At 38.6% G+C, this 27,668-nt stretch overlaps 2 protein-coding genes and 1 long non-coding RNA gene across 3 annotated transcripts in view; 1 reads left to right on the top strand and 2 right to left on the bottom strand.

The window, feature by feature from the left end:
• The window catches only part of LOC132139521 (BMP-2-inducible protein kinase-like), a 47,252-nt gene extending 41,277 nt beyond the window's left edge, over window positions 1-5,975 (bottom strand). The window contains exon 1 of the mRNA XM_059547928.1: window positions 5,061-5,975. Within this exon, the coding sequence (XP_059403911.1) occupies window positions 5,061-5,205 (145 nt within the window). The 5' untranslated portion in view covers window positions 5,206-5,975. The remainder of the gene's footprint in view (window positions 1-5,060) is intronic.
• Window positions 1-27,668, top strand: part of LOC132139523 (uncharacterized) — a 318,882-nt gene that overhangs the window by 3,119 nt on the left and 288,095 nt on the right. The gene's annotated exons all lie outside the window — the stretch shown is intronic.
• LOC132130847 (extracellular matrix organizing protein FRAS1-like) overlaps window positions 8,130-27,668 on the bottom strand; it is a 135,373-nt gene continuing 115,834 nt past the window's right edge. The window contains exons 49-74 of the mRNA XM_059542691.1: window positions 26,313-26,453; window positions 23,259-23,486; window positions 22,390-22,503; window positions 22,103-22,253; window positions 20,210-20,369; window positions 19,961-20,123; window positions 19,607-19,853; window positions 18,390-18,734; window positions 17,512-17,672; window positions 17,233-17,380; window positions 16,943-17,148; window positions 16,624-16,780; window positions 16,201-16,401; window positions 15,910-16,097; window positions 15,087-15,362; window positions 14,637-14,869; window positions 14,156-14,316; window positions 13,557-13,771; window positions 13,277-13,427; window positions 13,045-13,152; window positions 12,358-12,517; window positions 12,154-12,270; window positions 11,834-12,000; window positions 11,548-11,753; window positions 10,106-10,252; window positions 8,130-9,856 (exon numbers count right to left, since the gene is read on the bottom strand). Of these exons, the coding sequence (XP_059398674.1) occupies window positions 9,281-9,856; window positions 10,106-10,252; window positions 11,548-11,753; window positions 11,834-12,000; window positions 12,154-12,270; window positions 12,358-12,517; window positions 13,045-13,152; window positions 13,277-13,427; window positions 13,557-13,771; window positions 14,156-14,316; window positions 14,637-14,869; window positions 15,087-15,362; window positions 15,910-16,097; window positions 16,201-16,401; window positions 16,624-16,780; window positions 16,943-17,148; window positions 17,233-17,380; window positions 17,512-17,672; window positions 18,390-18,734; window positions 19,607-19,853; window positions 19,961-20,123; window positions 20,210-20,369; window positions 22,103-22,253; window positions 22,390-22,503; window positions 23,259-23,486; window positions 26,313-26,453 (5,127 nt within the window). The 3' untranslated portion in view covers window positions 8,130-9,280. The remainder of the gene's footprint in view (window positions 9,857-10,105; window positions 10,253-11,547; window positions 11,754-11,833; window positions 12,001-12,153; window positions 12,271-12,357; window positions 12,518-13,044; window positions 13,153-13,276; window positions 13,428-13,556; window positions 13,772-14,155; window positions 14,317-14,636; window positions 14,870-15,086; window positions 15,363-15,909; window positions 16,098-16,200; window positions 16,402-16,623; window positions 16,781-16,942; window positions 17,149-17,232; window positions 17,381-17,511; window positions 17,673-18,389; window positions 18,735-19,606; window positions 19,854-19,960; window positions 20,124-20,209; window positions 20,370-22,102; window positions 22,254-22,389; window positions 22,504-23,258; window positions 23,487-26,312; window positions 26,454-27,668) is intronic.

A 27,668-nucleotide genomic window follows, 5' to 3' on the forward strand; every position in this document is an offset into this window, starting at 1 on the left:
TGAAGTAGAGGACTTTTCTCCCCCACTTTCAACTGAAGTGGAGGGTGTCGAGGTGTCTGTTCATATCAATTCGAGCCGCTGGCTCAAACTGCGGTCTTAACTCCCTCACCGCGTCGCTTTTCAGCGCGAGCTGTGTGGAGAAGCCCATTTCCACCTCCATTGCGTTGGAGAAGCAATCCCGTGTAAAATGTAGGGCTGCAACTAACGATTATTTTGATAATCGATTAATCTGTCCATTATTTTTACGATTAATCGATTAATCGGTTTATGTACTTATATTTTAGATTTTTCCATTCCCCCCCACCCCCCCCAAGTAAATTATTAATAAATGGTCTTTATCCTTCAGCATAGATTTTTAAGAGATTTTAACCATTTTGCATTGTCATATCCTCATTAAAAATATACCTGGAGTTGTTTTATTGTGTTAGTAATCCTTTGTCGAACTCTTCTGCAATCAGAACACTGACCCATACTCTAGCAAATTTCACAAGGAGATTTCAAATAATGTTTTCACCATGGCAGTCCTTAGAGCTCCTAAAGTAGTTTAACATCCCGAACAAAGCTTAAGGAATCTTTCAGAAAATATTTTCACGAAGAATAAGGATAAAACAGAATAAAATTGCAGTGCATTGTATTTTATTATTTACTGGGAAACAGCTTTAGCTGTGAAATTGTAAACAATCAATCGAAAAAAGTGCCAATGGCATGAAACCTGAATGGAAATCCATCAGAAGGTTGTCCAGAAAAAAAAATTGGACACACAAAAAACCTGCTGTGTGAAAGAGCAGTGAATACTTAGGGAAAAAAAGTGCATTTCAAATATCTTTAAACATTTACCTCTCTCATTCAGTCATAATTAGGCTGCACGACTGAATTTTGAACTGGTAAACGACAAACTGATCACCGAACATGTTTGTAAAGCTTTAAATGTTAACTGTTAAAAAGCAATGTTATCAGCTTTTACGACTAAACATTTGCAAACAACATTGTACTGGACAATCTGCACAAATGAAAGTCTTAGGGGCCGTTCACAAATCGCACCTAAAAACGCGTGGAAAACGCTAGGCGCACCGCTTTCTCCTTCTTTCCAAAGCGCTCGGGCAGAAGCGCCCCTGAGGCGTCTGCCTTTGCTAAGCAACCATGACGTGCTCTCTCCTTGAAGACGCGGAAATTTCAGCAAAGGATAAATGGATTTGCAGCTCAAAAAACGCTTACAGTAGCTCTGCTACTAAATTTATTTCAAAATGGAAGTCCATATACAACTATGATCAGCTGTTCCTTTCATCTTGACTGAGCTTTTAACGTTGTTACGGGAAAGGATGAAGCTGATTGGTTAGTTCTTGTCACATGACCCGCGGTGCGCTTGCGGCATTCTGAAAAGTTGAAATGTTTTAACTCGATGCGGTGCAGTGTTGGAAATAACGAACTTGAGCGCGCAAAAGACGCGATATGTCAACGTCCCCTTAAACAGTTCAGTAGTGCAGAGTTTACAGGTTACTCTTCTTTTTTGAAGGCTCAAAGTAAAGTACTCCCACATCACGCTGAATGCTGCAGAGACGCTGTTCGGGAAGCACGTGACATAAAACGAGGCCAGCTATTGGCTATTCGCTACTTCTCCTGCTGTACTGGCTGAGTAAAACCTCCGGTGGCTCATTACTGCCACACTTTGGTCACCGCATATTTGAAATATGCACGAAATGAGCCGCTTACGGCAAATAAAAGTTATTTAGCAACGAATCGATGACTAAATTAGTTGACAACTATTTTAATAATCATATTAATAAATAAATAATTTTAATCGATTAAATCGATTCCCTGTTTCAGCTCTAGTAAAATGCAGTTTGCACACTCGAGCTCTAGACGGGAACTTGCGGTCTTCCAGGCCAAGTGCATGCAACCACTGGCGCTTAATTTTAAAGTCTGCTGGTACACTATGCAGTCCAGCAGTGCTGTCGCAACTAACAACACACCTCCGTACCATCCTGACCACTGTACTAAATACAGATAAATCTACGCTAACTTGATCTAAATAACTATATAATTGCTATGCTGAAAGATGCTATAATAGTCTATTCTGGTCGTTACCAATACTCGCAATTCCAGCTCCTGACTCACTACAGTGATTTTGATGGTTTTATACTGCCAAGGGCGTGGTAGCTCGTACCAAGGGGCGTGGTGAGCTGGAAACTGCTTACGTCACCTGCCACCGCTTACGTCACTTGCCACCGCAACATCCAATAGGAAAAATCAACTGCAGTAGCCACCGTTCAACCTGAAGAGGGCAGCACTCAAACGTTTTTACACCATATATTGTAGAATTAAAACACTTTATACTCAAATGTCAAAAAAGTTACTCGAATCAATGAACAGCACTAATAAAGTCCCATTCTTATAGATCAGTAACTAAAAAAAAGTTGGTTTAGGGTTTAGTTACTCTTTAAGTTTAAACATATTTGACAACGTATTACCTACACAAAAACAAGGAAATCAACTAATGGCCAAGACTGCAGACCTCACGCTCATTCACCCTCACGTTCTCTGCGCATAACGGTTTAAATGAGCAAACAAATTTTGAGTGCTGATCAAGAGTTTTGTGCAAGCAATTTAAGGTTGCGACTGTTGTCCCAAGGCTTCATTCAGTGATTGAAACAAATATTAATATTAATTGAAGTTTTACAGCATATAGAACTGACATTGAATGCTCCGAGCGAGCTGTGCTGTGGTAAACATGGAACTTTTCCTTGACATGAAACGATAAATAATCAAACCTCGGTTCCATTGCTTGACAGAACTCCCCGAAGCCTGCCCCATCCGCGATACTGATCGGTCTCATGTCCTTACAAATGAACGAAATTAATTTATCCGTTATGGCCTCTTGTCGTGTTGCAGACAAAGAGCTTGTGGCGGGCGATGCAAATTCACGAGTTCACATTTACGTATATTTAATACAGTAAGGTTATGTGTATTTGGCGTGCTGTCCGGGTGAAGGGCTCCGAACCCAGAGTATTCCCCCCCGGTTGTGGTAAGAGTAGATGGACCTATAAGTGTGGAGAAATGGGATGGAGGAGGGATGCTGAAAACTGTCAATGAACAGAGGTAGGTTCTGCTGTTATTTATACCTTGTCATGAGTTGATTACTGATTGGTCTCCACTTGTGTTAATCAGGTTAATGAACTGCGATTGCTCCTCCCGAACTTTGTTATAAAACATCATGTAATGTTAAATGTCAAGACGTGACTGTTTAGCTGGAGTTCCACACATTATGCCATGCTCATTTGGATGCGCATTTTTGAGATGTGACCTCATGTTGCTAGTGGTCGAATGGTATGCTAACTGTATCTTAAATAGCTTGCATACAACTTTATCTCGCGGGTCAACAATTTTACCTCGCTTTCTCTGTTGCGGTCAAGTTGGGCTCTGCACTTGCTGCCATCTTCCATGAAGACGCGTCAACTTTCAGCAATCATTCTGTGCCAGACAGTGCGACTCCTGTGACCTGTCCCTGGATCCTCAGGCGCGCTAGCGCGCCCAGTCGCAAAGCAGACAACCACACCTCTACTACCGCAGGTGTTTTTTTCCACATTTTTTTTTTTATTTGAATGTTAATTTTCACCTTCGAAATTCGTTTTTTTTTAAACTATTCGAATAAATATTCGAATTTAGAATATTCTTTGACAGCCCTATAACTTAGCCAGGTTTGTTGACTGCAGCTAAATGGGTGTTTATTGTACCGAAAATAAATACTGCCCATGCATGACACAAAGTATACATATAAAATGGGCTTTTTGGAGAACATTCACTAATGAGACACTGAGAAGACAATTTTGGATTGTGGAGTTATTTTGTACAGGTAAAAAAATTCAAAGGGATTAGTTCACCCAAAAAGGAAAAACCTGTCATTTACTTAACTTCATGTTGTTTCAAACATTACTTTCTTCTGTGGAACATAAAATCAGATATTTTTAGAAATGTTTTAAGTTCATACACTGGAAGTCAATGGCCACCAAAACTATTAAGTTACCAACACTCTTCATTACCTTCACAGAAGAACGAAAAGAGAAGTTCAGGTATGTAACCACATGAGGGTGAGTAAATGATGTGAGAATGTAAAAATTGAATAAAACAACCCAGTGGAAATTAAGTATAAAAGCACTTTTCAAACTCAACAGTTGTTTGTGAGGGTGAACTTCTGCACCAATGGCGAATTATATAATTGTGTCCAGTCAGCAAGTTTGGAGTTGCCAAGTTGCTGTTAACTCACAGAACAGACAACACTTGCATGGGATACAAACACTCTAGTACATGTATTACAGTCATTTTACATGACAGAACTGTGAGCACGATCGAGCATTTTAGATGACGCTGAGCAAAACAATACACTAAAACATAGTAAACACTACAACTTACTGAAATGATCAGTTGAAAATTCTATTAAACTAAATGTGCATCAACTAAGAAATTTAGGATTTTCACTATATAATATATATATCTGTTTGGGAGAAATAATCAAGACATCAAACTACTCAATTCGTAACTTAAAAAGAAGAAGAAAAAAAAACTCTGTTCTGTAGAAGGATTGTAGGGCAGTAAAACAACTGGATGTTTGAAAAGGGCCCGAGTTTTCATGAACTCTTGTGCTTAAAGTTCAGCAAAGACAAGTTGAAAGATACCGACCAGCTTTTTTTTTCATAGTATGGTGTGCAGTGACAAACAAGAACTTTGGGTCAGTCCACACTTCCTGATCTGAAACCATGTGATCATGGACAGTGACAAAGGCAGAAATGACATCAGATTATATGGAAGCATCATCTATGAATTTATGGGAAGGACATGCACCAAGCTAGTTCCTTTTTTCATGGCAAGGAGCAACATCACTGTTAGAACCTAAAGCAGTTTATAAAGCTATCTGCAACCTGTAGTAAACAGCCTGTTTACCTTGATATATCCTTACTGAACTGCTTATGGCTCTATGACACAGATGTCTGAGGGATTTGGGGGGCTCTTATAAGTATTGCCACTTCGTTATTGTTGGCCTAAATAAATGGATCCATTAACGTTACCTTCAGCGATTAGCTCTTCCACCGTCACTTGGTATCGACCCACAGCAAACACCTTCCCGATGTAGTTGCTGCTTCCAGTACCAGATCCAGACCCACCCCCGAGACTTCCGCTCTCTGACTTCGGCATCCTCGAAAACTTCTTCATTCTTGCCTCTCGTGTTCCCGGCTTCCCCAAACGGACAGTTCCAAAAAATCTTAAAACGCTCAGAAATCCAATCTGCTCATCTCCGCTCTTTTGTCCAGCATGCTGAGAGAGCTGCCCTCCCGAGATGCGCGAGGCACTTCAGTGCTCGAGGGACGCAGAAATGCGTAGCTGAATGCTTCCTTATTTCCCCCAAAGCCCGATTAAGCAACTGCATAGAACTAAACCGTCAAGGTAGCGTTTTGTGGTTAAATGTGTGATAACCACACAAATGAGACCGTCCACGCCGCTGTATTTTCAGGCCGACTCCAGTTTCGGTTGGCTAGCGAGCCTGTTCGGGCGCTGAAGAGACCATTCGCCTCGCTAGCTGGCTAACAACGGTGAAACGCTCTGTTTAGCCAAAGCATGCTGTTGTGTTGAAGTTGGTTGAAGTCCGAGTTATTTGAAACCAACGTGAACAACAAACAGGCAGAAAGTGGGTGTGTTAGGCGGAAGCTACGCTAGCGAAACTCCGAACGATGACTGCTACCACTTCACCTTCGGATAGTTTAGTTAGCCAGCTCGCTAGCTGACTGGCTTCCTATCTGCTCGAAGAGGACCCGTGTATCACAGTAAAATAAACCTGAGATCTTCCTAGCGGCCAAACGTTTCAGGTGATACGCGAGCAGCGTCGGTTATTTTTTAAACTACAGAGCGCTTCCTCGTGCTCTGGAAGTCCCCAGTCACACTGATAAAGTTCGAACTCTCGTGACTCGCCGTCAAATTGGTGGGAGGTTTGTTATTATCCAATCCGCCTGTCTGACAACCTAACTTTGGTTTTGTCCGATTCCTTTCCATTGTCATGATTGGTGTGCGCGAGATGCGTCCTGTTGATACTCTTCTCTGATGGGATAAAGCGGTTAACTGTCTCTCAGCGTTTTGTTTAGCAGTTTGATTGATAAAGCAACGTGTTGTAGTCAGTTGAAAGAAGTCAATAGATTGGGAGTGTGGGATGCACGTTCCACGAATAAGGCAAATCTTTTTAAACATCAGAGGCACGAATCCAATGTTTTTCTTGTTAGAATTATTGGATAAACTGTTTAACATAACATTTACTTAACTTAAAAATTAACGTGCCTTTAAAATTGCGATTAAATAGACTAATAAAATAATTTTATTAGTAATATGTATTGCAATAGTGTAACATTCTATCTATATATTTATTTATTGCTGTGGGTTCATTATGTGGACCCTTTACAGGATGGTAGGGTGACAATCTCATTACATTTTCTAAATTAATAAACAAAGTATGGTGTTGATATTATTTGTTAAATTCAACCACGCCAACATTTTTCAATTTATGAGTAATATTAGATTATAACTACAAGCTATCATTTGCCAGTCTCTACTGATGTTATTTAATCATTCTTTTTTTAATGATATGATTATTTTTTGTTGTTATTTACTGGTGTTATTAATTTTCAACCCTATTATCATTCATATATATTTAATACATGTCTGATTGATTTGGATTGTTATTTAATGTTTATTATTGGAAAATAACAAAATCACACAGACCAGGGACCTCAACATTAAATCACCTCATTTAAATTTGTCTAAGTTTCAGGACATATTTTGAACCTTAAGATGTTTTGCATAGTATATTGCCTACAGTTGATATGATCTCTGAAGTACAAAACGGTGAATTACAAATAATAATAATAAAAGAAAATATTCACCATCTACATGATATTGTTTTCGTCTTCACTTTATTGTTCAAATGATTTTTTTTTTTTTTTTGGGGAGGGGGGTAAACTTAATTTGAGATTTCCTTTGTACTCTACATGTATATTCCAATAAATTTTAAACATGACACTCATAATTTAATTTATGTGCCGTCTGGACACATAATGTTGACAGAGAGGACATCAGATTGAGACCGTGACAGTCATGTCTGCTCTTCAGTTCATGAAAATGTCCTGCCATCTAATGGTCAAACCCTGCAAAATGAGCAGGTGCCTTCTTATCCCAGGAAATAGTGTGAGATTGGCTTTGTAAGTGTATATCAATATATGTAATTCAACATATGAAAAATGACTAATTAATTGCAGAACATGCACAATCATAACCTGTTTAAATTGTGATATACAGAAAAAAAAAAATCAAAGGCTGTAAAAGCAAATGTACATAATGCTTGTACAAATGTGACAGCTATCTGATAATAGCTGCAGATGTAGGTCGATGAGGAAACAGAGGACTGAACTGGAGTCTGGGATTATTACATGGGATTAATGAGGATCTTCTGTTCCCTCAGGCACTTCTCCACCTCAGTACAGATCAACTCCCCTGACTGTGCACAGAATCCCTAAACAGATGACTCAATGATGTGCACATACCAAGAATCACCAGATATTTTGGTTATCTGTATCATAATGTGTGAAGTTATGATTTATATATTTTTGGGAGCTGTGATTTTGCATATGCATAACTATTATCATATTTAATTAAAAGTAGAATCTATTGTCATATTATTAAATTAACCCAGGTTAATTTTTTTATTATTAGTATAATGTTTTTTATTTTACCAAATAACTAATCTGGCTACAATTTAATCTAAAATGTGCTAAGAAAAGGGTAAAGGTCAGAATAAATTGCATATGGACAGAGTAAAGGCTTTTTACAAGGTGAAAAGGAAAGCAAAAAGGCTACTGGAGTCTCACAGACTCAGTACGTTTTCCTTAATGACATTTACGTCTGGCAAACTGCCATCAATACTGAGATAATTAAAGTGTGGCAGGTAAATTCAAATAAATGACAGGCAGAAACAGACATGGAAAGAACAGATTGCCATTTAGGCCAATGTTAGAGAAATCAATGAGTGGTATTTTACTATATTATTAGTTATTTCACCTCACATACATTTGAACAAAGTGTGCCACACATTAAGAATTGGTTTATTAATTTTATTGCTAGAAAGGCACAAGTACAGGCATCATGTTATTTAACAATAAATGATAGCACCAAAATCTGATATATCCAAAACAATTCTGTTTGATAGGCACACACTCAGACACTTAGACTGATCATGAAGTAACAATCGTAGCTTTTCCCACCCTACACACAGTGCTTTAAAGATTCTGGATATTCCTGATCAAATCAGCACCATGTAATAAATGATGACTTGATACAACATTACAGAACATTTGAGGAAATAAATGATATAAACTATAGATGTGCCTTACTTAATACATGATGTGACATTAAAACAAGACTAAATAATGCAGGATAAAATGATGTGGATAATCGTAAAAAAAATCCATATGAAGATTTTTGGTAGTGTTTCGTTATATCAGTATAGACAGCAGTCATATAAAACAAAATTATATTTTTGTTGTCCAGTGTTGCAAAATAATAGAGGCTACAGCATTTCAATAGAGTCAGCAGAGTGATAAATCAATAGTGGTTATCAAATCTGTGATCTACTTTCATACAATTTTTCATTTCCCATCAACATGTACCAAAGGCTTATATGAACTAACAAATGCATCACTTTGGGCAGTCTATTTGGATTTGGAATTAAATAAATCGCACTTGACAAATATCAGCATGGCACACCGGTGATCAGGCCAAAAGTAAATGACACAATGAGGCAGAGCATCAAAAGCCAAATTAAAATACAGGGATGACCATGTCATCCAATAATTGCACTTAATAAACATATTTACACCACTCACCCTGTCCAAAGTGTTGGCACTCATCCTTCCTTTAATACTTTCATGTGTTTTTACAGACATGACAAAACATCAGGTGCAGCGATACAAACTCTCCATCCATTTATACAAAGTGGCTGAGCTACCACTGAGCCATTATATGATTCTTAAACAGAGTTATGATTTAAAATTGAGGTTTGAAACAAGATCTGATGACACCATTTTGTTGTTCACTAATGTTTGAGGTAGCTCAGTTGTGAAATGATTTACTGTACACTGCATAGCTGGCAAGCATACTTTCCCTTTTATCCTCATGGTCATACAAAAATACATTGACGTCATTACAAATATTCATAGAAAATGCTTTTTCTCATTAAATACTCTAGAGGTTAGACTTCAGTGCCGTCATTCAGGTTGTTGTGTAGTTTGACCTCCAGATTGACCTGTTTGACCTTGACCCCATTTATCTTGTAAGTCTCTGGGTTCTTGTTGAGGACATTGACATTTCTTACAGAGCAGTGCTTGCTGTTGAGGTTTTTCTCCAGCCGTTCTATACAGACCTCCACCTTTGTGTTCAGAGGATAATCCTCCACTGCCTTCACAGGCCTCTTTTGAACAACCCTGCGGCACTTTCTGACCATGAAGCAGAAGGCTAGAAGGACCAGGAGAAGTAGGACGATGGCTGCCATGCCACCACCAATGGATCCTCCCAACTGGGGATTGAAGGTGCCCGATGGTTCCACATCAAGCTTCAAGGTCTTCATGTTGGTGCCATTCTTTACCTGGTCACCTTCATTGTCGTAGATCAGGGATTCATCCAGCATTAGATGACCTGAGCGGTCCACCAGATCTCTGCGACTTCGCTTGAGCTCGTAGGTCACAGAGCGCTGGATTCTGGGAGCAGATATGGACTCAGGTCCAATAACGTAGATCACCTGGAGGTACCACTGGTGCCCTGCCTCAACCTAAAGAAGAGCAAATGCAAATATGATTATAACTTCCATAAAAAAATAACCCCTTTCTAATCTTGTCCTTTAGCCCAGTTCCCTATAGTCATGGCACACTGCCAGCCTGGCATCTTTTCCTAAATAAACACGTCAAGGCACTTGCCTAAAGGGTACAACTGAACAGCTTCAGCTTTGACATTTGCCAGGATTTCTAATACGTGTTAAAGAAAAAGTCTGTTTAGCAACTTGACTCTTGCAGCCACTGACCTTATAAAGGGCATCCACCTTCATTGTGAAGCCATCTACACCTGGCATCGCAGACAAGGCCTGGAGATCAGGAATGTCTGATGCAAAGTTGGCTTCGAATGGAACATCATGGAAGTAGCGGTCACAGACATCAGGCTGCTTCCGGTCCTATGTGATACATTATTCACTATTATTACACAGCACTCTGGTATACTTCATTCTGATTGGTCAATCACAGCATCCTGTTATCTATTATTTGTACTGAACTTGTGCTATATTTTCACTGTAAATGACCTCAAGCCAACTCCAGTGTTAATATTACTGTAATACTGATGACGTGTTTGTCTTAGTTAACTGTTTTTCTTATACAATACAATTTTATAACAAAATAACAATAAAATAACAATAAAATAACCAAACATTTCTCTTTTAAATAAATGTTGGTCTTTCTGAACTTTGTTCATGAAATACTGTATTTTTCGGACTATAAGTCGCACCTGAGTATAAGTCACATCAGTCCAAAAATACGCCATGATCGGAAAAAAAAAACATATATAAGTCGCACTGGACTATAAGTCGCATTTATTTAGAACCAAGAGAAAACATTACCATCTCCAGCCGCGAGAGGGCGCTCCTTGTTTTCAGTGTAGGCAACAGGAGCACTGAGCAGCATAGAGCGCCCTCTCGCGGCTATAGACGGTAATGTTTTCTCTTGGTTCATGTTTCTTAGTTCATTTCTCTTGGTTCATGTCAAATTAATTTTGATAAATAAGTCGCACCTGACTATAAGTCGCAGGACCAGCCAAACTATGAAAAAAAGTGCGACTTATAGTCCGGAAAATACGGTAATCCTGAAATAAATGTATCATAGTTTCCCAAAAATATTAAGCAGCTGTTTTCAACATTGAGATTAATAAGAAATGTTTCCTGAGTGCCAAAATCGGCATATTAGAATGATTTCTGAAGGATCATGTATAACTAAAGACTGGTGTCATGGTGTTGAAAATTCAGCTTTGCCATCAAAACAGCATTTTAAAAACTTTAAAAATAGAACATTTTTATTTTAAATTGTAGTAATATTTCATCATATTACTGTATTTTTTGATCAAGCCTTCTTGAGCATGAGTGACATCTGTCAAAAACAAACAAATAAAAAAAATCATTTAAACGACAAACCTTTGAAAGGTAGTGTATATTTGAAATTATTTTGTCAAAATTTATGAATGTACATTATATCTTACTTATTAACTAATTATTAATGGTTACCATAACTTTTCTTTTCACGATTCATTTTCATTCTCTGCTATCAAATCATTAGAGATGTCAGTCTCAATATCAGTTCCAAGATATACAAAAACAGTTTATTGTCAAAAAAAAAACCCTTGAAAATTTCCATCCACAGTTAAAACGTAACCACACCAAATGAATCTTGTTAGACTGGTTAAACTGGTCTGGACACCTACCAGAAGCAGGAACCTGTGTTTGAGGTGCTTGTTCGGTTGAATGCAGCCATACTGAGGGCCTTCGTTATACAGGGTGCCTGTGGGGTCGAAGAAGGGTACATAGCCATCTCGCCCTGTACACAAATATACTTTCTCCAGCTGCAGCTTGTAGGCCGAATTCAGGTTCTGCTCGGGATTCCACAGCACTCTGCCATACAGTGTTTGACCTGCATAATATCAAAAAATGAATGAGTGAAAGCATAATAGTGGAGGTAGCTCACTGTTTTCATTACTTTGATCATTTTACCAATCGAAAAGGCTCCTTTATAGTCCAGCTCAGCAACCGACATGTCTGCGAGAGCAGGATCCATTAGATAGACTTTTTCATTATTACAAAGCTGGAACTCAGTATTCAGGGAGTAGACTACAGGAACAGGGCGGTTCGTCTGCTGGAAGGTGATGGGCAGCAGGAATCTATCAATTGAAAGAGTTTTACAAACCCTTGCATGTTGTTGAATATTTTTGTTGCCTTACACAAATAGTCTATTATTCAACCCTGCTGGCTCTGCTCAGCCCATTTAAGTGTCCTCAAGGAGTTATCAATGGAAAAGTACCATGGTAACTTACTTCTCTGGAGCATGGGCCGTGCAGGAAAGAGGCTTATCCCCAGAGTCGACCCATGCCTGGGTTGGCTGTACCGTGCAGGGGATGAGGAAGACTGTGTACTCCCCAGAGTAGTCTTTCCTAGAGCACAGCAGAAAGCAAACAGTCAGTGGAATTAAGATGGATACACTTCCTTAATGTGAGAGCATTAGACTTCACACTGCTTACCTGCTGTAGGAGCTTGTGGCTCTCCAGAGCTGGTAGGGAGAATCAAAGGACTGTGCGCTCCACATCAGCTGCAGGTCAAATTCAATGCCTCCCAAGTGATCTGGAGCCATCAGATGAGATTTCTGTCCAGGGAGGGTGTGATGTTCAGGGACAAATTGACCTAGAGGGGGGGGGGGGGGGGTAGTTTCATCTTGCTTAGATGGAGAAACTTGACTGATTGCACAGACACTATTGCAAGATAGCTGAACTGATGATGTCATCACTGAATGAATCATCAATGAACTGACTTGAGCTGAAAATAACTCTGTTATCGTTATCGTTAACTGTTTTCCCGTTTGACACTGTAAAGCTTCGACACAATCAATATCGTATAAAGCGTTATATACATAAATAAAGGTGACTTTGGCTTATTAAAGGTTATTTACCTTTTTGATTTACACTTAGCTATTATGCATTTTTTTATTGATTGTGCTGCTGCATTTATTTATTTCAGTTTAACATTAACAAATCTTAACGAACCCCCTGAAGTTCCTTCATGAAACCTTGTTTGGGAAATCCTGTTCTAATGCATTGACATTTATTCATTTTTTAATGGTAAATAGTGTCCAAATACAATCCAGGTAAAACAACAGGTTCATTAAAAAATGAATTGAGAACAAACTGCTAAAAAAAACTGAAGTTGCAGACCTCTAAACTTGGCGTGGGTTTTGAACTCAATCACCAGTCGTCCATCCTCTCTAATGAAGATCCGAATGATTTGTAATCTAGCTGACAGCACGCTGTCTGTCTGGATGCCTAGAGTAATGTTCATAAGCAATCAGTTAACAACAGCTGCAACATTAACACAGCAAGGTGATGACAGCAGTTTATGGCTGAGTATGTCCATTGGCTTTGGGGCTGGTGATGAAGCAACATGTACCTGTTCTCCACAGGACCGTGTCATAGAAGAAGGAGAACTCCATCTCTGTGTGGTGCTCTAGGGAGGCCCATCCACGAGGAGCCGTCACATAGATATAGGACACGTAGAGCGGCACCTGCACCGTCAGGAACGACTGAGCAGAGTCTCTGACCTGAAAAAATGCAGCCACACACCCATTTGAAACTGCTATATGGACTAAATCTGCAACATCAGATTTTGTCTAGATGAGAATATTTATATATCATTTGTGGTGGGATACAAGTCATGTGTTCACACAAACCTGAAAGTCAGCAGTTACTGATCCTCCACAAACATCAATAAGCTCGGTCATGTCATAATACGCATCAAATGTCCATATGCAGCTCTTCAGATTGAGATGCTTGTATAGCTGGATGGTTCTGGGTTCTCGAACACTAGGGTTGAATTGGTATGGACGGTCATATCCGGGACCTAGGGATATGCTGTCATACAACACATCATCCAAGAAGCCCGTTTCTGGGGGAGAATTTACAACACATTTTCTGAGTTGAATGATTCAGAGTTCTGGTTCATTAGCTGCTATAAGTAAATAACTAATAATAACAACAAAGTGGAGTAAACAGTAAAACTAATTGCACTACAAACCAGTGTATTTATGTTTACAATACTATATTAAAATAATATATATATATATGAATAAAATAGCATGGGCCGTGCAGGAAAGAGGCTTATCCCCAGAGTCGACCCATGCCTGGGTTGGCTGTACCAGACAGTTCTATACAGCTTAAAGAAGTTAAAGAAGGTCACACCGGCTTTTGTTGATAACAAGGTAAGTAAGATAGGTTTGTATCTGCTATCCTTGCTTTGATCTGGTCTGATCTAGTATGGGGTCTCTCTCACCAGAGATGCCATGCAGGTCTTTAAGTGTGACCAAGTTGGAGCAGACGTGCTGCTGACGGTAAATAGACTCGGAAAGCAGGAAGTGTAGGTTATGCAGAGGCATGGTGGACACCAATGGAAGCATTCCATCCTGATGAGGGATCTGCACCGAGATATGGATCCTGATCAGAGAAAAATAAGTATTACACACTTTATAAAACGCTATTTTCTTCTTTGAAGTACTGAACATAGGCTGGGAAATGTGTTGTTTTTGGATCTGCAGTTGTCTAACAAGTTTACTTCTTGCTGTTCCTTCAAATATATAAATTCATTTTGATCTTGCTTTGCCCAGAGGAAAAAAAAATTCTAATACTCTACAAACCCTGCAGCTGCAGTTTCAGTTGAATTCTTTTTATTTCTCAAAACTCTGCTGGGACCTATCTGAGTTAAAAGACTAACACGTCTTTATTCAATCATTTGCTTACAAAAAGTCTCTTCTGACCTGTTTGGATGCTCTTTGTGTTTGACATCTAAATATTTTAGAGTGGCAATAAAGGACTGGGCCTGAAAGCCTCGAGCGGTTCCTGTGGTGACGGGGGTGTGGCATATTGATCCATCAGTCCCAATAGTGACAATGTTGCTCCTCAGTGGAGTTCCCAGGTGCCCGGCTTTATCTCTGGCCTGAGCTGCACAACGCACATGGAAACGTCTGCTGAAATAGATACTGTCCAGAACCTGTGGAGCAAAAGTATTTATTTAACCACAGGAAACCCTCCTAAACCCTCCTGAAAATGCCTCCTAAACATATTACTTATGAATATACTACAGTATAGTATAGTAATAGTATACTACTATTGCAGTATGTGAGGTTTTAGTTAACAGCTAGATTAAAAACACTGGTTGGTAATATTCTATTTATGACAGACAATAAAAATCTAAATACCAGACTAACCATGTGATTGACTGTGGTGTAAGGTGTGTTATCCGTCACTGTCTCAAAGGGTGAGCGTGCTCCGCTGGTGTCTGTGGGAGTCGACACCTCCCAGCTGAAGTGGACGAAGGTCTGGTTGATGCCAGCCTCCTCACAGCGTTCTCTCATGACTGAGTATTTTGGGTAATGGGGGTCACAGGGAGTCACACAGACCAGAGGATATCCAGGAGATGGAGATTTCTTACTGCCCTCTTTAGTGACCTCCTTGACATAGTCATAGTCTGACAGAGACACCACCTGTGAGGAGAGTCCACATGAAACCAAACTTGATTCAAAATCAAAACAGAGTTGGGAGATCTTACAGCTCTCATTTAATAGGATCTTAAATTGTACATTTAGTACAATTGATTGGTTAAAACTTTTGTAACGTGTCTGTAATGATTTTACTTGTTTGTCGCAATAACGTAGGCCAGTGTCTACAATGATCTAAATTTCAGGACTTTTCTCAAAAAAATCTTGATGGGAAAAAATGATACACTAGCATTCAAAAGTCTGGGGGTCAGTATTATTATTATTTCTTCTAAAAAAAGAAAACCGTGTCACTGAAGAATGAAAAGAGTAATCGCTGCTGATAATTCAGCTTTGCCATCGGAGGAAGAAATTACATTTTATAATATATAAAATATTAGATACAGATTTGTTAGTAACATTTCACAATATAACTGTTTTAACAAGACTTCCCAACCCTTTGAACAGTAATGTTTGTGATTTGATTAATTAATAAGATGACAAGTATTCAAATGTTGACATACTAAATGCTAAGCCTCTACTGTACATCTCTTACAATGGGTGGGGCTGGAAGGATGAGACCTCCTGCAGCTTCCTGATCTAGGATGGTGACTGTTGCTATGGTGATCTCTCCAATCACCGCTTCAACAGGGTCATCTGGACCAAGGACCAATGAGAAAGATTCATGCCACTCTCTGTCTTCATTGGACAGGATCTCTACCTTAAACAGGATGTGGTCCACACCTGCGGAATAACAGAATTACAACAGAATTATCACAGATTAGAATGAAGGTATAATTTTAAAATAAAAAAGGATGTAATGTGCTAAATAAATAAATATACTGACCAGGGCTAAACTTAAGGACTCGACTATTGGGGTTATAGTCTACACCTGACTGGGCTGAACCATCCCTTGTGCTGCATCGGATCTTGGATGTGCGGTCAAGGTCTCCTTTACGGATCACCTTGATATTCAAAACTTCGATTCCGTCCGGACCAGGGGGCTCACGAACTTGGTATGAGGCTTGTTCAAACTCGATCGTAGGTGCTGAAAAGCATGATGTGCACTTTTACATTTTACATTTATGAATGTGGCAGACACTTTCATGCTAAGCAACCTACAGAGCATTCAAGCTATACATTTTATCAGTAAACAAACACCCTGGGAATCATACCCATTGCTTCATGTTGCAAGAACCTTGCTCTACTAGAGCGTTTTGTAAAAATTTTGATTTTTTATTGTGTGTCAAGCAACAAGCTAACTGCTGACCATCTTCATCATTTGTGATGGTCACAGTCACAATGTCGTTGACTCCAATCATGGCTCCAATCCAGTGGTCACCCTGTGGGCTTCCAAGGTGGACTTGGAACTCCTCGTCAGGCTCAAACACAGAGTCATCTTGGATCAGTATGGTACAATTCTTCACCTGCCAATCAGAAACAAGAGGCTTTCAAATTCTTTGTCTAGCCCTGTCTGTAAACTACAAAAAAACTGAGGCCATATGAAAACAATACATCATAAAATGACTAAATTCACAGAATGTTGGTGAAGTAATTATGAATGAATCAGTGACAAAAAGAAACCGTACCTTCTCCCCTTTTCGGAAGGTGATCCTGAAATCATCAGCATTTCTCCTCTCTTCGAAGTCATCCATCACCACAGCAGACATTGTGCGTGTGAAGCAACGGACAGAAGACTTATAGGACAGATCTCCTGTCCTAAAAATTGGGATGTGCAGGACACCATCTTTTTCCTTCACCGTATACGCCAGCTTTTCAAACTGCATGCTAGGTACTGTAAGAATAAAGCACTGACTCTATAAGCATGTTTATATGATGTTATATGGACGTTACGACTGTGATGGACAAGTAAACGCACTGTCTTGGGTGGTGTCAGTGATGTAGACAGAGGCTTCATAGGGTTCAGTCAGGACTGCTCCATTTGGAGAACTAAGAAACACAATGAAGGATTCTTTCCCTTCGATTGTCGGGTTCTGAATGTCATCCATTATGGTCAAACTACATGTCTAGGAAAGAGTAAATAAATGATAAAAGTGCTTTTGGTGGAAAAAATCTTACTTTGATTTCTTCATTTTTGAAATGAAGCCTGTAAACACCAGTCGTCTTACAGAATGTCAGAACAGTGTAGTTTCATTACCTCCTCGGTCTTGCCTGGTCTAAACTCCACCTTTTTGGAGCTCGGGATGTAGTCAACATTGGGCGTGGCTGAATCTTGTTCAGCAGGACGTGTGGCACACCACACAGAGGTTACGGAGGAAAGGTCACTGCCCTGCCGCAGAACAGGGATTTCAATAGTGCCTGTGGGACGATAATTCAGACTATCAATATCGCATAAGTATTGGACAGATTGGACATTCAAAAATTTAGGGTTAGTAATATTTTTAAAGACATTTATCATGTTGCAAAAGATTTCTATACCGAAAAAAAAATTCTGTTCTGTTTTATTCATCAAACTATCCTGAAAGAAATATATCCCAGTTTCCAAAAAAACATTCAGCAGCACAACTGTTCAACACGACTGATATGTCAGCATATTTGACTGATTTCTGAAGGATCTTGTGACACTGAAGACTGGAGAAATGGCTGCTAAAAATTCAGCCTTGCCATCACAGGAATAAATTACATTTGAAATATATATTCAACAGTCATTTGAAATTGTAACAATATTTCACAATGCTACTGTTTTAGTGTATATTAAATTATTAAATAAATGCAGCCTTGGTGAGCATAAGGGACTTTAAAAAAAAAAAATAATAATAATAATAATAATAATCTCACTGACCCCAAAGAGGTATTTTTGTTTTTGAATTGTTCTTGTTGCTCTCCATCCTTAATAATAATAATAAATAATGCTCAAAATATTAACTACTCAATTTGTGAAATTATTTTTTTCAGATCATAAAAATATTGTTTTATATTTTAGATTAATATTTCCAATTTAATAAATTAACTACCACATTTTTAAAACAAAACTAATGCCCATGATACTACCTACAACAGCCAAACTCCACCAACCTGCATCTTCACTGAAGGTGAAGGACGCGTCGCCCAGGAAGACCGTGGAGGCATCATTTGGCCCATCTATAATGACTTTAGCCACAGTGACATCACCCATCCGTGCATTGTCTGAGGCGTCCGACAGCACTAGCTCAAACTCCTCAGAGAGTTCATACTCGCTGTCATCAATCAGCTTTACATCACAGGTAGACATGCTCACACCAGGGCCAAAGATGATTCTGTGGTCACTGCTCATGCCACGGGTCTTATAATCTGAGCCGGACTCGAGAGCGTGCAGACTGCTGCCCTGGGCCGACTTAGGCACAGTGTAGCAGAGGGCTGAGACTGTGCTGCTGGTGTCACCTAATTAAAACACAAGAGATGACCTTTAGCATATAACACATGATGATGAAGATCATCATTTTAAAAAGGATGATACTTTCTAATAAATACACTATTTTTAAAGTAGCGAGTACATATTAACTTTCACTGACTTGATCCTGAAGCTTCTCTGAAAAAGTGGCACGTTTTAATGGATTAACCATTTAAAGAGCAATTTAGCTGAGACATTTGTACATTTATAGGTCTACATGTAAAGGGAATGTGCCAAAAAAATAAGACAATAGTAAAATTCTGGTCAGTACACTTTCATGTTATATGCTGATAACTGAAATATTGCTGCTATTAAAATGTATAATATTTATGGAGCCCCGCACATGACATGCAGAAAAAAATATTAGGCTAAATCGTGTGCACGTTTTAGTACATTGAGGGAACGAATTAGTAAATCGTGTGCACAATATATTTATTTTTTCTTGCAAGTCATGTGCGGGGCTCCGTAAATATTATGTCTACAATAAAATAAAATAAGTGGGCTGAAATCAAAATGTGTACTATTTATAATATTGGATGTGATGTACAGTACTACATCCAACCCAATGTCCAGTATTCAAATGGATACTTATTTTGAGACTTGCTAAAGATTACATTTAACAGTGTCGATAAATTATGACACTGATATATCCTGCATCCTTAAATACAAGTTAACGGATACACCCCCCCCCCCCAATATTCAGATTAGGGGCTAATCCGTAAATGAACACATTTTTACCATCCTCAATCTTTAATATGTAGTTACATTCTTGAGCATGATTATTTAATGGAACAGGATTTATAACGTAAGCAGATATGAAGATATTTTAATAATAAATAAAAATAAAAATGGTTCCACTGACCCTTTCTTTCAACAGGAGCAAAGATAAAGCCTGTGCTCTCATTGACATGGTAGGTCTTTTTATCAAACTGCAGGGTGGGTTCATCCTCGGTGTCATTGATAATGACTTTAGCGCGGGTCACTGACCCCAGCAGGGCATAGACTGGCATACTCAGCTCCACTTTAAAGCTCTCTATGTCCTCAAAGACTGGGTCATCATTGATCACAATGGTGCACACCTTGGTGTCCTCTCTCTCATCAAACTGAACCTGGGGAACCACATTAAAGAGCATTTGAATGTTGTTGACTTAATCAGTCTATCAAATATAAGGGAATGTGATTATTACAGAATAACAAAGAATACACTAGAACATACTTGTCCAGCATACTCAACATAGTCCTGTTGTCCGGCCCGAGAGCCCATGCTGGAGGTGGCAGTGCCTTGCTCGGTACGACACAGCACAATAGCATACTGGTTCAGATTCCCGGTCCTCTTCACTGTGACCACCACGGTTCCATCTTTTTCACTCACGTTGTAGCTGCAGACAAATGACGAGACATTACTGAGAACGAGTAGCTGATTATATGAAGACTTCATCACAAATAAAAACTGAGGCAGCCGCACCTCTTGTGCTCAAAGCTGATAAGAGACCACTGGATGTGAAACACATTGTCACTGACAATGTTGGGTTTGCTGTCCTTCACAAGGAACCTGAAGTTGTCCATGGTCTCTTGAACATTGTCCTCCCTCAGAACATATCGGATAAGACCCAAGTTTATGTCAGCTGCAAAACAGAGTAAATTAAGTTACCTTTTATAACTCCAAATGCACTAGCAGAATTTGATGAAGGTGCATTTAGTTTGTAACACTAAGCACTACCAGACTGCACACATCTAGAGCCCCAGTTTTTATTTTTTGTACAAAACTAATCACAGACTATGTGCGTCAATTACAAGATTATTCTCCTCACCTACTGTGGTAATTATCCTAAAATTAGTTCTCATACTAATCCAGTGCCAGAGGTGATTCTTGAAAACAGGTCAACAAACAATATGGAGGAAGGCTTGAGGTTGTTTTTGCACAGGACAGGAAAAACAAAAAGACAGTGGACGACATGTGCAGATGTTTTTTTGGCTCTAAGTGGACCTTAGTCAGAGCTAGGGATATGTTGGTATCAAATTTTCCTGTTGCGGTTAATTGATAATGCTTTTATCACGGTATACGGTATTATCACGGTATTGAAATTTTGTTTTAAAAAAGTGGTCATAATACAGTATAACAGGTTTAATAACTTTTTTTCTTATAACAAAAATCACTAAACATTTAAAACAATAAAGCAATACAGAAAAATATATAAAAGTTAAATGTTTTACACATTAAAGTGCAAAAGAACTATAAAAACCAATAGGTATCACTTTACAATAAGACCTCATTAGTTAACCTTAGTTAATGCATTACCATAAAGGCAAGGAAAGGCAAGCTTATTTATATAGCACATTTCGTACACAATGGTAATTCAAAGTGCTTTAAATAAAAGAAAGTTAAAAAAAAGTCCTGAAGAAAAATAATCACAAAAATAAAACAAGCAATTCAAGAACTTGAAAATGCAAATGATTTAAAAATTGAAAATGATTTTACATAAAATACAGTGCAATACATGAAATATAGTGTAATCAGTTCGGACATCACATAGTGCTCATTCAATAAATGCACAGCTAAACAATGAGCAATAGCTGCATTTACTATAGAAGTTATTAATCTTTGTTAAAAAATACAAGTCTTAGTTCATGTTAGCTCATTAAATAACACAGTAGCAACTTTCAATTTTAACAATGTGTTATTAAATACTGGAATACCTAAGATTAATGAATGTTCAGAAGAATTTTTTCATTGGCAGTTTATGTTAACTAATGACGCCATAATGTAAAGTGTGAATGAACAATAAAAGATTAAAACACTTTCAAACAATATCTAGGGCATTTGTAGTCCAGATTAAAAATAAATAAATAAATGAATGTTTGAAGATAAATAGCCTATTAAGCCTAAATATTTCAGTAGTTGGCACTGTAATAAACACCATAGGGAAAACACAAATCTGAATGGTTATTTAAGATTATTTAAATATGGTTTAGAAAGTAACAGCTGCTTTATTTACTGTGTTTACAGGGTAAGGGCTGCATTTTAGCGCCATCTGCTGTCAGAGAGTGAATGTGCTTTCATTCAGCACGTCTCTCACGTGTTCCTCCATGTGCTTCTCATGCGTGCTTGTTTACATCAGAGCGCATGGGCTTTTTCAAGCAGCATACAGCGGTGTTATGCATTTTAAGCAGCTGATGGGAATACTATTCTTAAAATGCATTCCAAATTCTGAATAATTTGTAATGTATATTTATTCACGGTATTTAGAAGTGCCGAATACTGGCACAAGTCTAGTTAGAGTATATCTAATTTGTTGTGAATTGAAACGTGGCTGAGTCTTTCTGTTGGCTATGCTTTGGGGGTTTTTGTAAATACTACCTTGTGTGAAAGAGGTGACCAGTTTGCCAGGATTGAGTTTACTCTCCAGGTAGCCGTGTTTAGCTTCTGTAGTGACTTCATAAGTCAGCTGTCCATCATCTGTGTCCGGATCAATAGTGAGAAGCTCTTTCTTGGTGATCAGATTGGTGGCCTAGAATCCAATTTCACATTAAAATTTAATTTTATGCTTTGGTTAAAGAGAATTAATTCTAGCACTTTTGCACCAATGCAAGATAAAGCCAGTAGGAGGCAGAAATGCACTGTTAGTTGAGATTAAAATAAGTGACCTTATTTTCCATGTACTCCAGCCACTGCAGACCCAGGTTGGTGACGATACGAGGGGTCCCGTCATCAACAGGTAAAATATCGATTTTAAACTTTTGTGGAGCAGCGGTGACAACCTGAAACAAAGGATATTTACACACAATGTAAACCTCCTGGCTGGTACAAACCCTGTTTCATGTATTTCCATACGAGTTATTGCTTTTCATTTACCAACAATGCTCACTTTAATATCCATTCCATGTCAGATCAAAACTATTTAAATTAAAATGTGAAGTCGAACTTTCTAAAGTGCTGAGTAATGGTGTTCTAGGCCTTCCTGATTAAGCACTGTCATAGGGCTGCTATTTTGTCATCTTAGGACAAGATGAGGTGCCCCTGTTTCAGTGACCACTGAGAGATCTTTTACCTCCCAGAACAACTGACTGGCAGCTGAAGAGGGAAGAGGGGAAAATGACTGCTGATGGATGGAGTTATTATGATGGAGAGAGAGAGTGAGACCTGGCACGCTGTCTAAATGGCTAATGTTAAACAAATGGACAGGATACCTTCAGGTGATTCATATGGTAAATGGTGGCCCATATGGTGGGTCATAATGCCATAGTATAATGACGGGGCAACTGTGCTTTAAAGATGCACTGTCCTTCAGATGACATGCTAAACTGAGGTAAAGCCTCTCTGTGGTCACTCAAAATTCCCAGGATGTTTCATGAAAAGAGTACAGAAGGTGTATAATCCTGACCAAAATAAATCATCTCTATGAGTACTTCCCATATTTGGAGGATATTTTCAGAAATATGGCCCTCTACATACATAACACTGGTGACAACTTACCACATGGACAAGTTAAAAAAAACACAGCAAGTCTACTGACCTCTTTTCCACCTTCTTCGATGATGAAGAACATGTTGGTGCCATCACCAACAGTGAAGGTGTATCGGTCTTTGAGGGAGTTACTGCCGTCATGGCTGTAACTGATGCGGTTCTGATAGATGTCGTCCATAGTGAAAGTGTTGGTCTGACGGTAATGCTGACCATTACTTGTGCGCTCAATGGTCCCGTGACGAGGAGCCTGAACGATAGTGAACGTAACAGAATCCTCCTGACAGAGAATTTAAGGGAAAGAGATCATCAAACAGGTATGGAATTAAATGAAATTGCCACTAAGAAGTAAAAGAGCACTGCTGTTTAATGCAACGGATATCAGCTGTGTGCACCAGAATATTTGAGTCAAGCAGGGCGGCAGTAATTTCCCTCTCGTTCAAAGTGTTCTGTAATCACTCTGGGTTTTCCATTTCCATCTCCTCACTCACTCTCTGCACTTTGTATGACTGTTCATAATTTTGTCTACATAGACCAAAGATCTGAGATGAGAGAGTTACTCTAGTGTTTGGGTTCAGCAAGGATACATTAAATTCATTAAGTGACAGTAAAGATATTTATTATGTTACGAAAGATAAATGCTGTTCTTTTGAACATTCCATTCATCAGCGAATCCTAAAAATGCATCACAGTGTTCATAAACAATATTAAGAAGCACAACTGTCTCCACATTCATAACAAGAAGAAAGGTTTCTTGAGCCCAGAATCAGTATAGAATGATTTCTGAAGGATCATGTCACAGATTTGCTATATCTTTTTATATATATTAAAATAGCCATTTTAAATTTTACAATATTAATTTTTTTTACTGTATTTTCAATCAAATGATTGCAGCTTTGGAGAGAGTACTGTAAGAGATTTCTTTCAAAATCTTACTGACCCCAAACATTTGAACGGTAGTGTATGTATTATCCACCTATTTCCATATGTGACAGGAACTTGTTTTTCTTTTCAAAAAACATCTTCTCTCACATTCACACTCGTTCTGTATTTGTGATGCTCATTTTTACAATAATATTTCACAAATTCCATCATTCTGACCTCTAATAGTCTTTCAAATAGAATGATCAAATGTAATATTTGCATTATGAGCTGTTAACATGTATTAGGGATAGATCAAGAAAACATTTAGCTCTGACTTCCAAAAAGATATAGGGGGGAAAATATCTCCAGGCAAAATAGTGTAATTCCACACTCCACTTCCACTCAGCGGTGCAATCTCTGGTCTGCACTATATTAAATTTGCATAGAAATTGGTTACAGTAGTACAACCCGAATTCCGGAAAAGTTGGGACGTTTTTTAAATTTTAATAAAATGAAAACTAAAGGAATTTCAAATCACATGAGCCAACATTTTATTCACAATAGAACATAGATAACGTAGCAAATGTTTAAACTGAGAAATTTTACACTTTTATCCACTTAATTAGCTCATTTAAAATTTAATGCCTGCTACAGGTCTCAAAAAAGTTGGCACGGGGGCAACAAATGGCTAAAAAAGCAAGCAGTTTTGAAAAGATTCAGCTGGGAGAACATCTAGTGATTAATTAAGTTAATTGATATCAGGTCTGTAACATGATTAGCTATAAAAGCTTTGTCTTAGAGAAGTAGAGTCTCTTAGAAGTAAAGATGGGCAGAGGCTCTCCAATCTGTGAAAGACTGCGTAAAAAAATTGTGGAAAACTTTAAAAACAATGTTCCTCAACGTCAAATTGCAAAGGCTTTGCAAATCTCATCATCTACAGTGCATAACATCATCAAAAGATTCAGAGAAACTGGAGAAATCTCTGTGCGTAAGGGACAAGGCCGGAGACCTTTATTGGATGCCCGTGGTCTTCGGGCTCTCAGACGACACTGCATCACTCATCGGCATGATTGTGTCAATGACATTACTAAATGGGCCCAGGAATACTTTCAGAAACCACTGTCGGTAAACACAATCCGCCGTGCCATCAGCAGATGCCAACTAAAGCTCTATCATGCAAAAAAGAAGCCATATGTGAACATGGTCCAGAAGCGCCGTCGTGTCCTGTGGGCCAAGGCTCATTTAAAATGGACTATTTCAAAGTGGAATAGTGTTTTATGGTCAGACGAGTCCAAATTTGACATTCTTGTTGGAAATCACGTACGCCGTGTCCTCCGGGCTAAAGAGGAGGGAGACCTTCCAGCATGTTATCAGCGTTCAGTTCAAAAGCCAGCATCTCTGATGGTATGGGGGTGCATAAGGGCATACGGTATGGGCAGCTTGCATGTTTTGGAAGGCTCTGTGAATGCTGAAAGGTATATAAAGGTTTTAGAGCAACATATGCTTCCCTCCAAACAACGTCTATTTCAGGGAAGGCCTTGTTTATTTCAGCAGGACAATGCAAAACCACATACTGCAGCTATAACAACAGCATGGCTTCGTCGTAGAAAAGTCCGGGTGCTAACCTGGCCTGCCTGCAGTCCAGATCTTTCACCTATAGAGAACATTTGGCGCATCATTAAACGAAAAATACATCAAAGACGACCACGAACTCTTCAGCAGCTGGAAATCTATATAAGGCAAGAATGGGACCAAATTCCAACAGCAAAACTCCAGCAACTCATAGCCTCAATGCCCAGACGTCTTCAAACTGTTTTGAAAAGAAAAGGAGATGCTACACCATGGTAAACATGCCCCGTCCCAACTATTTTGAGACCTGTAGCAGAAATCAAAATTGAAATGAGCTCATTTTGTGCATAAAATTGTAAACTTTCTCAGTTTAAACATTTGCTATGTTATCTATGTTCTATTGTGAATAAAATATTGGCTCATGTGATTTGAAAGTCTTTTAGTTTTCATTTTATAAAAATTTAAAAAACGTCCCAACTTTTCCGGAATTCGGGTTGTATTTAACATACAGTTCATTTTAAAATCTAATGTATGGCATTTAAATACCACATAACAAGCTTTAATGTAAATCCTTAAGTAAAATCTTTTTTTTTTTTTTTTCAAAGAATAAATAAAGCACAACCAGAGCAAAACTGAAAGCACAGCCAGGATAAAACTCTGCGATAAATGATACCTCTGTGTCAGCATCAGTAGCCTTCAGCTCAAACTCAGTGATGGTCTTCCTCACTCCTTCCTGCACCCTCATCCCTGGCACCTGCAGGACGGGCAAAGAGTCGTCCACCGGCCGGATGGTGATAAAGAATGTCTGTGAAATCTGAAGGACAACATCATAACACTAATGAAATAATTAAACGCGCAGTGCTCAGTAACTGAATCTAGATATGAGCTCAATTGTTCTGCAGCACATAATCTAATTTCCCACTAATTAGGTTTATGTAATCATCCTATCAGAGACCATAAAAGACCATATCAGTATTATTTGACACTGGAGCAGGTCCAATTAATAATACTAATTTTATTTGTGTAACCACATTATTACTGGAAGCATTTGCTTTGAGGATGGATTAATCCTAGCTGACTGTCTGAAGCATTTCTACAATGGCACTGGCATCAGAAAATATTGCTTCTGCATCCATGCCACTAGGTGTCAGTATAAGTCTAAGACAACTGCCATTTGGCGTAGTGCAGCATTAATAAAAAAAATGAACCTTTAATTCGGCAGCACAATACAAAAACACAAAGTGTATTTACGCATCATTTTCCATTCAAAACGGCAGAAGAGTGTTTCCCGCAGAGAGAAAAGTCCATTGTAGGATAACTGTTTTCATTTCTTTCAGACACACACTAAGCAGACTGTGTTTATTTAAACTCTTTCAGCCCTAATTAGTGCGTGTGTGGGCATGTACGTGTTTATAATGGAACGAAAAGGGGTGAAAGGAAGAGAGTATGAAAAGGCAAGAGGGAGGATTGAGATTACTGTGGGAGGAAGTGTGTGTGTTCATGTGTAGAATGAGAAATAGAAAGTGAAGGGCACGTGTATGTTTATATCCATGTTAGGTACAGTGAATGATGAGTGTTTAATAATTTTTTATGACAAATTATACAGTTGAAAAATAACATGAATTATTGAATTATTGAAATATTTTCATATTTATTTTGTGCCTCTTTTACAGCCACTATTATTTTAATATTATTTTATATACTACTACAGTATTTATTCATATTTTGAATTAGCTTTTATTTTCTAATTTCAGTAACTTTCATTCATTTTTTAAGTTCTCTTTCTAACATTCGTTTGGTATCTCACTATGGGACCGCCTCAGGCGTGGCCGATCGCGGAAGCACCAATAACACCACGTCTGCCAACCATGGCAGACCAATCGCTGCAGCGATCAGGGAGTCCTGCTCCCTGTAAACCGCAGATACCTGCCATTTCGTCATTCTCGTTCTCTTCCCCGTGAAGATTTCGGAAGCTGTCCTCAGCAGACTTGGAGAATTATTGCTAAACAGTTTATCGACGGAGCCGCAA

Source organism: Carassius carassius, chromosome 4, assembly GCF_963082965.1.
Source record: "Carassius carassius chromosome 4, fCarCar2.1, whole genome shotgun sequence".
Classification (NCBI taxonomy): Eukaryota; Metazoa; Chordata; class Actinopteri; order Cypriniformes; family Cyprinidae; genus Carassius; species Carassius carassius.